Raw genomic sequence first — 15,195 nt, 5'->3', positions numbered from 1 at the left:
CAGGAAAGGGCTAGAAGTGGGAAGGAAGCGGCTGTGGCCTTATTTAAGGTAGAGCCCCAGCATTTTCTGGTGTGAAAATGGGAAACCACGGAAAACCATCTTCAGGGCTGCCGACAGTGGGGCTCAAAACCACTATCTTCCGAATACTGGATACTGGCCGCACTTAAGCGACTGCAGCTATCAAGCTCAATAGAGAGAGGAACTGGAGGGGAAGCGGCAGGCTGTCTATCACATGCTACAATTTCTTTATTAGTTTTTGATTTTGAATTAGATTTTATTATTTAAACTTTTTGGACGCCTTCTTCTCCTTGTCCTCCAGGTGCGGTCCTACCTGCCAATATCCTGACTTCAGGTCTGGAGTGAGAACCACTGGGCTCCGGATAAGCTGTCCAAGGTGCCAGATATTCAGGGTAACAGAAAGGAGTCCTTCATGGTGATATCTTTTAGCTTCCGACAATCAACACAGAAGCAGAGCTCGCTGTTCTTTTTCTTGATCAGCACTACAGGTGATTGGACTCCTCGATCACCCTACGCTGCTTCATATTGTTCAGCATCTGGTAAATCATTGAACTTTTCATGAAAAACAGAGTTTTCTGCATATTATTTTCCTCAAAAAATGGGTTAAAACTCAGTTATACATTGCAGAAGAAAAATCTGGTTTCTCTGCCATCTGGTAGAGTAAAAAATATGGAATGTCAAAACTTACACACATGCACCCTATATGGCATTAGATCAAAATGTCTGCATAAGTAACTAAGGTCAAAATGGAAATAAAAGTACAGTGGTTAAATGATAATCACCAAACATTAATGTTTTCCTTGAATGTCATTTTACCTGTCTTCAGTACTCCCTGAGCCTTGGTAGCAGTGGTTGATATTTATTAGTAACAGTATACTGTACCACCACTATTGAATTGTGATTACCTGCATATTTAAAACAGAAATATTCATAGAGAGGCACAGTGGATTTCAGGAATCATAAGGATAGGTTGATCCTCACTGAACTTCCAACTTTCATTGTAATCCATACACTGTACTTGATGTTTCTACTTGCTGATGCAGAAAAAGGCAAATGAGAATGTTTCAGTTAGAGTTTTTCATAGAATGGTAGTTTGGGAGGATTCCTTAAGAAGTGCAGTATATTTTGTTCTTCCAGGATAATCTGAAGATCACCTTTTTTGTCAGGCTGATGTATTACCTCGCAGACAAATAAAATTTAGTCACTTACACAGTCTGTTCAAAAAAATCTGAACTTTGAAAATACCCCTGCAAGGTAAGTAGATTTGTCTCCTTCGAAGTACTATCCTACTCTACAAGTATAAACACAACACTACGGAAGTAGTCAGGGTAGGCAATTTGAAGGATCACACACATTTTCACCTGTGATTTCAGTCTGATCTCTTCCATTGACTGAAATCGTCATCCTTTCAGAATGAACTTTAAAGTGGGGAATAGAAAAAGGTCTGCTGTGGCTAGGTCAGTTTAGTACAGTCTTCGGGTTCATCAAAAATTCAACAACAATGCATAAGTTGGTGCACTGCCAGGGTTGAGACTCCAGTTGTTTTTACACAATTCTGGTATTCTTTTCAAGACAGTGAGATAATACCGTATTTCACGGCATAATCGTCGCACTTTTTTACCAAAATTTTCGAAAAAAATTGTAGGGTGCGACCATTATACGATGAATATTTAATACCAGTATTTGTATTACTCAAAAAATGTATTTATAACTAAATTGTATTTGATACAAATTTAAGATGCACGTAATACTCGCGTTTATACATCAAAATAATTAAAATAGTCTAAAACAAAATTCATAATTTTTCGCAACAATTCGGCGAACGTTTTTCCAACCTGAAAATAAAAATGAACGTATTAAGTTAATTTGTCATTAATTTGAGTATTAAAGTTAAAATATTACACTTGCAAAAAATTATCGCTTTGTTGTGAAATGCGGACTTACCGGTACGCAATTTATTCCAAATCTTCGGTGTCGCTATCGCAGGTTTCGCTATCTGATGCGCCGTCCCCGCCTCTGTTAATACCAGTATCAGATTCTTCGTCTCCCTGCCACACTGCGTCATCTTCGGAACCGTCTAGTGCATTCGAAATCCCAGTCCTTTTGAAGCTCTTGGTGGTATAAGATCCCAACTCTTCTTCACCCACGAGCATAACAAGTCCAAGGGTGGACGCCTGATATTTCCGGCGGGCGTCAATTGCTGATCGCCGCTCATCATCCACTCGTTGTAAAATCGACGTAAGTGGTCTTTAAAGGGTTTATTAACACATACGTCTAGTGGCTGCAAAGCAGATGTTAGGCCACCAGGAATGACTATCTGTCGTGTCTTATTTGTAGTGAGAATTTGCTTCACTTCGTTCACGAGGTGACCTCGGAAACTATCTAAAACAAGCAGAGCTGGTTGTTTTAGTAGTGCACCAGGTCTTCTATTCCACACAGTTTTAACCCAGTCCAGCATGAGTTCTACGTCCATCCAACCCTTTGGTTGCACTCGTACATGAATTCCACGGGGAAACTGTATATTCTTAGGCATCGTTTTCCTCTTGAAAATGATGTAAGGCGGCAACTTTCTCCCGTCAGCTGTAATGGCTAGCATTGCCGTGCATCGCAACTTCTCACTACCGCTGGTTTTCATTAATACACTCCGTGATCCTTTTAGCGCAATAGTGCTGTTGCGAGGCATATCAAAAAAGATTGGAGTCTGATCGGCATTACCGATTTGAGAAAGCAAGTACGAAGTTTCCTTGCGCAAACGTATGACAAATCGGTGAAAATTTACAATCTTGTCCGTGTAATCAGCAGGCAACTTTTGGCTTAGTGTTGTTCTCCTTCGCACTGACAGATTGTGTCGTCGCATGAACCCCTTAATCCACCCACGAGTCGCCTTAAACTGAGTTACCGGTATGTTGTGTTTGCGCGCTACCTCCTGTCTCTTAATTTGTAACATTTCATATGATACACTGCAGCCATTGTTACGTATTTCACTGACGTACCTAAACAGTTCTTCGTCAATTATAGGAAACTTCCCTGTTTTAGGCCCTCTAAACGCGCGTCTAGAAGGGTTTGTGCTTTTTAGCTTGTTTTTTACTTTCCGCCAGTCACGCACCAACTTTTCACTCACAGAATTTTTTTTTTCTGCAGCTCTGTTCCCGTGCTGTTCAGCGAAGGCAATTACGCTTAGCTTGAAGCCCGCAGAATAGTTTCTATATTTACCCATAATCGCTTATAAATGCTTCACACGTTAATGTTTTGCGATATAAATGACTTTCCGTAATTGTTCACTATTAAAACAAATTATTTCTGCAAACACCCAAAACACAAATTAAAAACTTAAATTCTCACGCACACATGTCTACAATAATCACGTAAATCTGAAACAAATAAATGCATCTGTGATCTGTCCATTCCAGAGCAGCCAATACTGTTAGGCAGCAAGGAAGCATGCAACAATTTATCAGTTTAGCCAAATACTTTAATAAAGTATTTGGTTTAACTCGTTGGTTGGGACACACTACTGCGCTTGCGCAAAGCTCACAAACCGGAGCTCTAGCTAGCGCGGTGTAGATCTACTGTATAGTTGACTGTAGAGGCGGCAAACTATCGATAGTAATCGCCATCGATATTTTCCGATATTATGAGCTCTACTATCGATTGTAATCGATAGTTTTCAAAAAGTGGAACGAATAATATCATTATGCCTGAAAATAGAACATTTATTGAACACAATACACAAAAAATCAGTAGAAAGCACAACTATTTCATGCTATGTAATTTCTGAAATTGAAATCGGAATTACTCATAAATCTCTTCATTGACCACCCGAGAAATTCTCGTTCTGCTGCAGTGTTCGTTTTGCGATCGCCCGACATTTTCTCAGGTATTGTAATATATTTGGAAAAATGTTTTACAGCAGTCTCAGCAGATGGCAGGAGAGTTTTCAGTTGCTTTCATGATTTCTTTGACCTAAAATGTGCATACATAAAATCTCTGATAATATATCAATCATATTTTTTGTCCCGTATTGGCATCAAGTCAACTAAGGTTAGGTTGTATGGAGAATCCAACCTTCCAAAATGCTAAATAGTATGTCTGCCGGCACTGAAGTCGCAGGTACACAGAGATTCTTAAATGCACACCTATGAATTGGAACAAACTCTTCACCAGTTAACTGCAAACAGCTGCACAATTTCTGTTAGCGCGAAAAATAAGCCAATAACGAAAAAGAAAACTGTCGTTGACTATCGATAGTAGGCAACTGACTATCGATGCCAGACGATAGTGATTGCTATCGATAGTTTTCCGCCTCTAGTTGACTGTATTCCGAGACGTCAGTAACAAACATTCATTTTTTCCAATTTCTTTTAAACATACGGTAATTAGGTTAATATTTCTTCCCAGTTATTGATGATTTTACATTACATTACTGACGAGTTTATAAAATAAAACTTTAATAGCATTGGATAATAATTATCTTGACTGCTTGGATAAAAGTTTTCATCCCATGCCCGGACACTTATGACGTAGTAGTAAGATAAGAATCTAGCGATGACAACTGAGACATCGTAAATAATTCGGCTGAATAATTCCGTGGAAATCTGCGTTATCGTCTTGGATTTCACTTCGTGCGCAATAACACAGGAGCCGGCCCCATGGTGTAGGGGTAGCGTGCTTGCCTCTTACACGGAGGCCTCGGGTTCAATTCACGGCCGGGTCAGGAAATTTTACCTGTATCTGAGGGCTGGTTCGAGGTCCATTCAACCTACCTCGCCGGTATTTCCTGGCGACGTTGCCGATAAGCGATAACTTACAGCCTTACGTATTTCAAATGGGAACTCATATGTAGGTGGTGAATAAATACTACACTGTCTCGCGACCACGTTGTCAAACTGCCGATAGCCTACCGGTAAGCATAATATGTAGGTGGTGAATAAATAGTACACTGTCTCGCGACCACGTTGTCAAACTGCCGATAGCCTACCGGTAAGCATAATATGTAGGTGGTGAATAAATAGTACACTGTCTCGCGACCACGTTGTCAAACTACCGATAGTCTACCGGTAAGCCATGCGTCGTACATATACCGGTATTATTTATTTATACGTTGTGCAACATGTCGCAAACGTGACTGTGTTGCCAAATTGCCCATAAACCATACACGTATTTAAATTGCGCATTCATGTGCAACTTAGGTTGCAGTTCCATTTACCTTTTAACCAGATTAGTGAACAAAATTTGGACGTGCGACGATTATGTAATTAAAGGTTTAAAGTCCGATTTTTGTATTGAAAATAAAGGATGCGACGATTACGCGGTGGCGACGATTATGCCGTGAAATACGGTACTACTGGTTTACCATTTGACCCTCAGGAAGGAATTCATGGTGTAGAACTCTGCCGATATCAAAAATGACCATCAACAGCACTTTCATGTTCAACCTGACCTGCCATGCTTTCTTTGATAAAGGTAAAAAAAAATCCTACCACTGTGTTCCTCTGAAAATGTTTTCCCAAGTTTGAAACATAAGTGAATGTTGATACACAGCTCATTATATTTATATCTCTATAATTGAGTCGTATGCGCAAACAAACGTCTATGTTACATTCCCTATATATTGAGAAAAACGGCAATAAAGATGATTGTTCTATAATCACAAAGAATGGGTACTGTCCACCTAATCAATACTTTATTATATACTTTATAATAAAGTATTGATTAGGTTGATTAGGTGGACAGTACCCATTCTTTGTGATTATAGATACTAAGTATCAATACGGACATGAAACTGATAGATTACAAGATGATTGTTGACCGTGGGACATGGCTACGCGAGAGAATGTAACAGAGACTTTTGTTCCATAAACCAACAAGTTAAAAGTGCACACGCTCACTCATTCGCACATAATGTATGCATACAGAGGAGAATAGTGTTATTTTAAAGTTTTAGCCTAATTATTATGATTTGATGCCTACAACATCCTTCCACTCACTGGGGTCACTTTTCCTTTTCCTGCATCTGTTTTTCGTCAACTTGTGTACACTGTTTGGGGACAACAGTACATTACGATCACTACTACCGTCAGATCGCATGACTATGGTGTCGATGAGTATCTAAATAAACTCAGTAATATAAGACTGAACAAACCAGAACATTCTCCGGACTAGAATGTGTTCATTACATTGCATTCAATTCATGACACTGTCGAGCACTCGCGCGGGAAATGATGTAACATAGACTTTTCTTCCATTATTTTCAAGTGCATTTCTCTTCACAATTTCCAGAATACTATAGCCATCTGTTGAGATATGCTCAAACTACCTGCAAATACAGATCCAGGACACATCATACATGTTTGTTCCGTGAATATCTCAAATGCCACAAAAATGTAACATAGACGTTTGTTCGCGCATACGACTCAATTGTAACACTCCCAAACTAACAGGAGCTTAGCAATAACTGTTTCAGAAATGCGCAGCAAATAGCTAGCTACTGAGAAAGGATATCCCAATACTTCATATTTGCATGGTATTTTCAAAGTTTGGTCAATTTTTTTTAAAACGCGTCATATGGTACATACATTTCATCTCTTTATACACATGAATACAGCACCTTGCTTTATAATTTACATACTGTATTTGAAGTTATTTTATTTCTGAAAGTCTTATGAGATGCAGAGTGCTAGAATTTTGCTCTGAAAAGGGCTCTTTTATGTGAAAGTTTATTTACTGACAAAGGTATCTTGTATTTAAACACTCATAAATGCTAAACAGCTGTATCTAAACATGATCCCATAATCTTCAGCATAAGAAATGAGTATCTCACTAATAGTGTTTTACACAACCTGTCTATGTACAGTATATCCAACACATCTGGAATTTTAAATTATTTCAATCCCTGAGAGAGTACAGATGTTGTATCTTCTCCAGATAGGACTGTTAGAGGTACTGAATTCTTTGGAATAATCACTTCATTCTGAATACTTCCTTCAAGCTGGTGTTGTTCTGTATTAGAAGTTATCATGAAATGACTAGCTTCTGGAAGCTGAATTTCTTGCAGCATTGGATCTAGGTTAGGGAAGACATGAAGAGTTTGAATGGCCTCATTCATTATAATAGGAGTCTGGCTAAGAGGTACTTGTGGGCTGAGCAGGAATCCAGCATCAATACTGGCAGCAGATGAATGATCTGCCACATCCTTGTGATGCTGGGACACTGGTTCCTCACCAGCAGCAGAGCACAACATCTCCTCGACCTGGGTATCTTCACTGGCAATTGAAGCAAAAAGGGTTTCAAGACTGAAGCCATTGGGATGCATTCTTTTCACATGTTCACGGCAATGTTTACGCTCCTTGTAACGTTTACCACAGGTAGGACACTGGAATGGGCGCTCTGAATCATGACTACGCAGGTGACCTTCATAGTGGCTCTTCTTCATGAACTTCTTTCCACAAGATGAACAGATGTAATTGAATTGACCAGTGTGTGCTTTTCTATAAAGAAATAGAGAGAATAATAATTATTAGTGAGAATTCTGGTTTCATCGTTTCAAGTATTGTGTCTTACAAGAAAGTTAAATACATCCAAAATATCTGTAAAAATTTTAATCCATGAATTGTTGGATTATTAACCAGTTTTTAGTGTGTGCATTTAACTGTCATTTACATAACAAAATAGGTTGGATCTTTTCATGCTTATAAGAGGATCAGACGATCCTTCCCCTTTCTCCTGGTGGTCAGTTGAGGGCAACCTGAGTCTATTTGTCGTAGGTGTACTGGTCCCTAAATGGCCCAGATGTCTGGTTATTATGGCCTAGATGATGAATGATTTGTCGATATGACCATCCAGCAATAATAAGCTACCTCTCAATCTCTGATGGCTGGGCATGCCTGCAGTGGACATATCGAGTTCTCAGGATTGTTTGGGAAAATAAGGAGGTCCCTGAGGATTGGTAAAAAGGAATAATCATCCTGATTTTCAAGAAAGGCGATAAGAAATTATTGAAGAACTACAAGGGAATTACTCTGATATCCCATGTTGCTAAGATAATGGACAGGATACTGGAAAGTAGGATAAGGTTGAGGGTTGAAAATCACGGGAAAATCAGTTTGGTTTCAGAAGTGGAAGGTCAACAATAGAGCCCATTTTCATAATGAGACAACTAATGGAAAAGCAATGGGAATATGGGAATGATGAGTATGGGAATGATATGGTGATGACATTCATTGACACTGAAAAGGCATATGACAGTGTCAACAGGACTAAAGTTGGGGGCAATCTGGTGCAAAAAGGAATTGGACAGGGATTAATAAAAATGACCATAGCAATGTACAAGGAATCCTGTTTACAACAGTAAAGGATGACATCATGAGAACAGCAAAAGCAACATACGGAGGAAGAGAAATGAACATCATGTTATTTGCAGATGATATTGTGATTTGGGGAGAAGACAACATGAAGGTTCAAGAACAGTTGGATGTGGTGAATGGGAAGATCGAAGAATGTGGATTGAAAATAAGTGTAGAAAAGAGTAAAACTCTTATTATGACTAAAGATGAGAAAGAAGGGAAAGGTCAGATTAGACTTGCAGACAAGCCCCTGGAAGTAAGTGGAGACGTTCAAATACCTGGGGAGTGAATTAATGGAGAATGCTCGACTGGATGCTGAGATTAGTAAAAGAATTCAAGCTGGAAGCTCTTTCTCATAGTGTAAGAAACATGTTATGGGACAAAGATGTGCCAATGAAAGAAAAGGAAACTATGTACAAGATGTATTACATACCCATAACTTATGGAGCAGATACTTAAACAATGACAAAGAAGGGTGAGAGTCGAATACAGGCAGCAGAAATGTTCTTGAGGAGTATGATACAGAAGAGCAGAAGAGACAAACTAAGGAATGAGAAAATCCGGGAAGAAATTGGAGTGGAAAAAATGAATGATAAAATAGAGAAGTGCCAACTAAGATGGCATGGACACATAAACCGAATGAGTGATGAAAGAATGCCAAAAAAGGTGATGGAAATGCAAATGCAAGGAAGGAGAGTCCATGGATGACCACATTTGAGATTGAAGGACACAATCCAATGCAGTATTATAAAAAGAAACCTGGACTGGAACACATTGTTGGAGGGGGAGTGATGGAAAGACCGAAGAAAGTGGAGAGGAACCATATTTGCCCCTACCCGGCTACAGCTGGATAAAGGAAAATGATGATGATAAGTAGGACGTAACGAAACTTCTTATGCATCTGTATCCTCTTACTTCATGTACTGTGAAACACACAAGTGATTCATTGCTTTCAATTTATTTAAAACTGTACCCAGTGAAATTTTCAAAACTATGCAAAATGAATGATTTATTTACAAACTGTGCCAAGTGAAATGTTTCTTTTTAAAATCTTTAAAAACTGTGTCAAGTGAATTTTACTTTAGAGTGCGCGTTTGATCCCATTAACATTTGAACCGCAGAATAATCTCTTTATTTTCACTATGCAGTCATAGTAAAGAAATGTTCGTGATAGATTCCATTGACATTCTACACGGTATAACCACGTTTCTTTACTCCCTTCCTAAGAACCCTTCAAACAGTTCAATTAAATTTCAAAATGCACCAATAATCAGTCTGCCTGGCCGAGGCGGTAAAGGCGTGCTCGGTTTGTCCGGAAGGACGTGGGTTCGAATCCCCATCAGGAAGTCGTAAAATTTAAGAAATGAGATTTCCACTTCCGGAGGTGCATATGGCCCTGAGGTTCACTCAGCCTACACCAAAAATGAGTACTAGGTTAATTCCTGGGGGCAAAGGCGGCCGGGCGTAGAGCTAACCACTCTACCCCATCACGTAATGGCGGAAGCCTTTATCTTCCAATCCTCCAAGGGCCTTTATGGCCTGTACGGAGGTGACACACACACACACACCAACAATCAGTTGAGTGTACACAATCGTGCCGAATGAGTGAACCCTGGAACTTAGACTCCCAGACTGTCTGCGATCTGCCAGAACCAGAACTTCTAATCGTCGTGGGAATTCACGTGGTCCCATGGTACAGAAAAATGACCTATGGTGTGGGGAAGGAGAACCGGCAGCGAGGGACATTGTCTGCCACAATGCAAAGGACATTAATTCCTCTTTTCCAACTCCGGCTGTATTAAAGGAGATATGCAACTTGTCTTCTTTTATGAATAAACAAACAATTCAATTTAAAAAGTATATTTCAAAAACCTCTCTCTCTCTGTACGCATTCCAAGCATGGACTGTACACGCCTTGCGTAAATCCATGCTCTCCAAGATAGCTAAGTACAGGCGTTCCTGGTACAATATACATATATATACGAACATACAGATGTACATCTTTGCATGTTTTCTACAGACTATTCACATAATAATTCACATAATTTAAAAAATTATATTCCAGAAGAGCTTTCCAAATTGCAGTGGAATGGTGTTGGGTTAAATGTTAAATTAGATAACCACTCAACGTTAGCTTCCTTTTTCTCATGTAATGTTTTTCTCCCAGTGTCAGAGGGAGCTTTAATATTTCTCGTCACATTCACTATTGCTACATGTTAGGGTTATATTCAATTTAGTACCTATATTTTGAGGTGTACTCGTGTGATGAAATAATAATTCATTTCAAAAATATTTTAATCATTTTTGAACAGAGATTCGCCTCCAAATTTAGGTCCATTTGCCCAAATGTACAGTTCTATGTATTATTCATGGTTTCTCACATGTAATTGCATGTTTCTCTTTTTATCATGATTAATTACATTTATTTTAGCACTTGTGCCAATTTCCATTTGCCGCAGGATAAGCATTCCTTGTTTCCTCCATTCTTGTAAGCCTGTAAGATAGATTTGGTTTAATATAGACCTGAATGTACCATGCCACAGAAAGCCAGAATTCAAGATCACTGAGCGGAAGGATATGCGGTCGAATCTCGCACAGTCAATAGCATTTGCTCACCCATCAGTCAGATTCCTTTGGTTTACCAGATGACATGACATTGAACCCCAGGCCAGAGAGATTCCATGTGTAGCACACCAATGTAAAGGAGCTCATTATTGCTAAGATACGCCTCTGATGTCCTCGTTGGGAGTTTCCTTGTGCCGCTGATGTGTGGGACATTTCTAACTCATGACTGAAAAGGTTCCAATATACAAACTCTCAAACTTCCTTTCTTTACAATACTAGTATAGACGAAAAACATGGTTAGTTCGAGATTTTTCAATTCTTACAAATCAACCAACTTTAACCAACATCGAATTCACAATCTTGGGCAACGAAAGACTCAATTCCCAACACCAGCAACAGATGAGGTCAAGTAACAATTAAAAGACCATATTATCATTTCAAGAGGGTTTGCATAATCACAAGAACTCCTAAATATAATACCAATATAGTTATGTGGGAATCGATCGACGATTTAAGGCTAACCTGAGAATTTTGAGCCTTTCTTATGATTAGCTTTAACTACAATAGGATAAACTCCATGACAAATTTAGTAAATTCCACATTCACGTTACCTCAACTGAAGATGACATTCAATTTTCCAATATACATAGTTTCTCTATTTCTAATAGCAGCTGATAATAGAATGTGTTGCTCGGCCCTTACTCTTAATTTCCAGCAAGACAGATAAAAGCACTTAAGCTTGCAATTTTACACGACTGTTGATAGCGTGATCTCTCTCTCTCTTTCCTAGTGTTTATCCCAAAGTATAGGGTCTGCTGTTTTTGGTACATCTCCTCCATTTTGTCCTATTGCTGATATCTTCAGGTTTTAAACCAATGTCATGCATGTTGGCCTTGATATTGTCAGTCCACCGCTTTAAAGGCCTTCCACGTGGTCGTATTCTTCCCGGATCAACTTGGAGAGCTGTTTTAGCAACTGAGCCTTCCTGCCTTCTCATTATGTGCCCATGCCAGTGGAGACGCACTTCCCTCACTTTCTCCACAAGTGGAGCGACGCCAAGCCTTTGTCGAACATCTTCATTTCTTATGTGGTCACATCGAGTCAGTCCAAGAGTCCATTGAAGCATCTTCATTTCCATTGTATGGAGAGTCTGCTCATGTTTTTTTTTTGTTTTTGTTTTTTTTTGTCATTGGACGACATTCTGCCCTGTAAATAGCTGCTGGGCATACCATGATCTTGTAAATTTTGGCTTTAGATGGTGAGGCATCTTTTTATCGCAGAGGACTCCGGTGACTTGTCTCCACTTGAGCCAAGCTGCATTTACCCGTGCTTGGGTATCAAAAGTGGTATCACAGTTCAAAGTGACAACTGACCCTAGGTATTTGAAATGCTTGGTTTTCTCCAAGTCTTGATTATTGATCTTTATGGTCCCACTAGTTTGGGGGCCACATTCTAGGTATTCGGTTTTCTGGGTTTTGAGGCGCAGACCATTCTCAGCTAATTTGTTGCTCCAAGTTTGTGTCCTGCGTTGGAGTCCAAGGCATGTTTGTTGGGCAAGTACCACATTATCTGCCTAACGAAGGGTCCAGGGATGAGATGTCTGTATGTCAGCCGTTGCTGTATCCAAGCAGAGGATAAATAATAATGGTAACAGAGCTGAGCCCTGATGTACACTCACGGTGATCTCAAAAGGCGGAGAGATTCCAGCTGGACTCTGGACCACACTAATTGTATTGTGATACATAAGTTGTACCCAACTTACATAGGCTTCTGGGACTTCATAACTACCAGATGAGGTCATGTGGGACTTGGTCAAATGCTTTTTCTAGGTCCAGAAATGCCATGTGTACACTCTTCTGCCTCTCCCTAGGTTTTTCCATCAATAGAGGTGTGAAATGGATGGCATGGATGGTGCTGCAGCCCTTAACAAATCCACACTGGTTGGATGTTACTGTGACAATTTTTCTGAGCCTGTTGTCCAGCACTCGTTCGAATATCTTCAGTGTATGGCAGAGGAGTAGAATTGGGCAGTACGTTGAGCAGTCGCTCACGTCTCCTTTACCCTTCGAGATTGGGACTGTCGTGCTAGGTGTCCATGCACGGGGAAGTTTGTTCTCGATGATGATCTGGTGGAAGAGTGCGGCAAGGAATTCTGTTAGGTTCAACCTTTTCAATACTAATTAGGTACATGTTTATGTTACAAATACCTTTTATTCAACTTGGGGACCGGATTCAATATATATAATGTCATCATCAGCCATCTTCTGTTATTATGTCTTTGCTTATATATTTGTGATTCATTTTATGAAGAGTATGACATGGTGTGAATGGTCAGTTACAGATTATGTCTTAGCTTATATATTTGTGATTCATTTTATGGCTGATGATGACATTATATATGTCAAAAATGGTCCCCAAGTTTAATAAAAGGTATTTGTAACATAAACACGTACCTAATTAGTAGTGAAAAAGTTGAAACTAATAGATAGCTTATAGTTTATCTCAGTTCAATACAGAAACATTAATGAAGTTCATATCTTTAAATAAGGAATTCTGTAGCAGACTTGCCAAAAATTTTCCAGATTTTTGCTGGTATGTCATCTGGGCCAGTTACTTTTCCATTCTTCATCTTCTTTATGGTAATCATTACTTCCTCTGCCATAATCAAAGGCACGGGTCCATAGACAGGATCAGAGCTTACATTCGGTGGATGATCAAATTTTTTGTTCCTAATATCTGCAAAATAGTCTGACCATCGTTGAAGGATAGCTTGTTGGTCTTGTCGCCTGTGGTGGAACGTCAATCTATGAAGATGTGACCAATGTTGAACAGCCGTGTGCAGAAATCAGTGAAGACACAGAAATCCTTGTCATGTAATGTTATTTAATTTTGGTCTTGTCATCATTTTAACCATTTTTATGAAAACAGTTGTTTGGGTAAACAAAAGGAACATTTAAGGACTGAACAGTTTATGCAAAGAAAATTGTTTGGAGAATTTGTGGATTAGAAATTGTTAATATGAAGAATATATTGAAAGTCTTTTTTTTTTAATTATTGTAAATGACGGATATGACGATTTATGTTCAAAGAGATCTGGTTATTTAAATTTCCTGTTTTAAATTGTATATTGTTCTGCAAATTTTATAAAGGTATGTTCATTTTGATACATAACTTGCGAGGCAGGGTGTGTCATGTGTAAGTGGCCTTTTCCTGTAGTTTCTTAACATCCGCTAATATGCTGGTTTAGCAGAAAAGATTGTTTGAGAAGCGCCTTGTGATTGGCGAAAATAACAGTGTTCCTTATTGGCCAAAATAGCATTTTTCATTGGTGAATGTGGCAATCTGGAGTGTTATTATTGGCTACTTGTGATTGCATGATTTCTTGTTTTGGGCTCCTCATGAGAGCTAAGTCTACTGTCCGTGTCTTTGAATTCGGATCACTGCAGCGGGCGGACGCATTTTTCATCCGTCCTGCCTTGCGTTCCCAGTCTCTCACGGTAAGCAATATATTAATTTAAATTCATTCTTGTGTTCTGGCCTTTTTTTTTCATTTTATGTAACTTTCAGTGGTAGCGTAACTTGTTTTTCACGTAACGGAGTTTCCTCTAGATTTCCACATTCACCAATTTTAAGTTTTTGAAAGACGGTGCCTCGTGAGACTGTCCTAACAACAGTGAGGCAACTCTCCTTGGTTCTAAAGTCGTAACCTCCATAAATTTAACCTTCCTTAAGTTTGCCTGTTCTATCGAAAGAGCTGTTGTATTTTTGGTTTAGGATACTTAAGTTTTTTTCTTACATTGTTTTGCTGGCCGCTTTTCCATTTGGTTTAATAGTTTATTTAAATATTATTTGACTTAAGTGTTTTAAATTGTCACCTACTGTTGTCATTTGTAGGCTTATTTTGATTTTGTAAACATTTTCATTTTGTTAATAATTACTAGTTTGAAGGTGATTATCGAGAACCTTTTCTTCCCCATAATGTAATACTTTCCCACGGACCTCAATAGGGCTCCTTCCACCTTCCACGTCCTTCTGTAGTTTTCACTTGTTGGACCTATAAGTTTACTTTGTGTATAGTTTGATTTTGCATTTTTTGATAAGTTAACCATCTCATTTCCCAGCCTAGATGTTGAAGTTACCGCTACATTGATATTTTTTTCTAATTCATATTATTAATATTATTTTGTGTATGTGCTCACAAACAGCCGCTACAGGTCTCGTAGTAATTTGTTGTCAGCTCCCTTGCTATGCATGACGTATCCAATGTCCT

The 15,195-nt window shown here is 39.0% G+C and overlaps 1 protein-coding gene across 6 annotated transcripts in view; it reads right to left on the bottom strand.

The window, feature by feature from the left end:
* Positions 1–5,748: 5,748 nt before the first annotated feature.
* Positions 5,749–15,195, bottom strand: part of LOC136866135 (gastrula zinc finger protein XlCGF58.1) — a 154,901-nt gene continuing 145,454 nt past the window's right edge. For all 6 annotated transcript variants that reach the window (XM_067142834.2, XM_067142835.2, XM_067142837.2 and 3 more), the window contains one exon: positions 5,749–7,505. In XM_067142834.2, the coding sequence (XP_066998935.2) occupies positions 6,899–7,505 (607 nt within the window). In that variant the 3' untranslated portion in view covers positions 5,749–6,898. The remainder of the gene's footprint in view (positions 7,506–15,195) is intronic.

The sequence above is a fragment of the Anabrus simplex genome, chromosome 3 (assembly GCF_040414725.1).
Source record: "Anabrus simplex isolate iqAnaSimp1 chromosome 3, ASM4041472v1, whole genome shotgun sequence".
Taxonomy (NCBI): Eukaryota; Metazoa; Arthropoda; class Insecta; order Orthoptera; family Tettigoniidae; genus Anabrus; species Anabrus simplex.
This window is presented reverse-complemented; position numbering and strand designations above follow the sequence as displayed.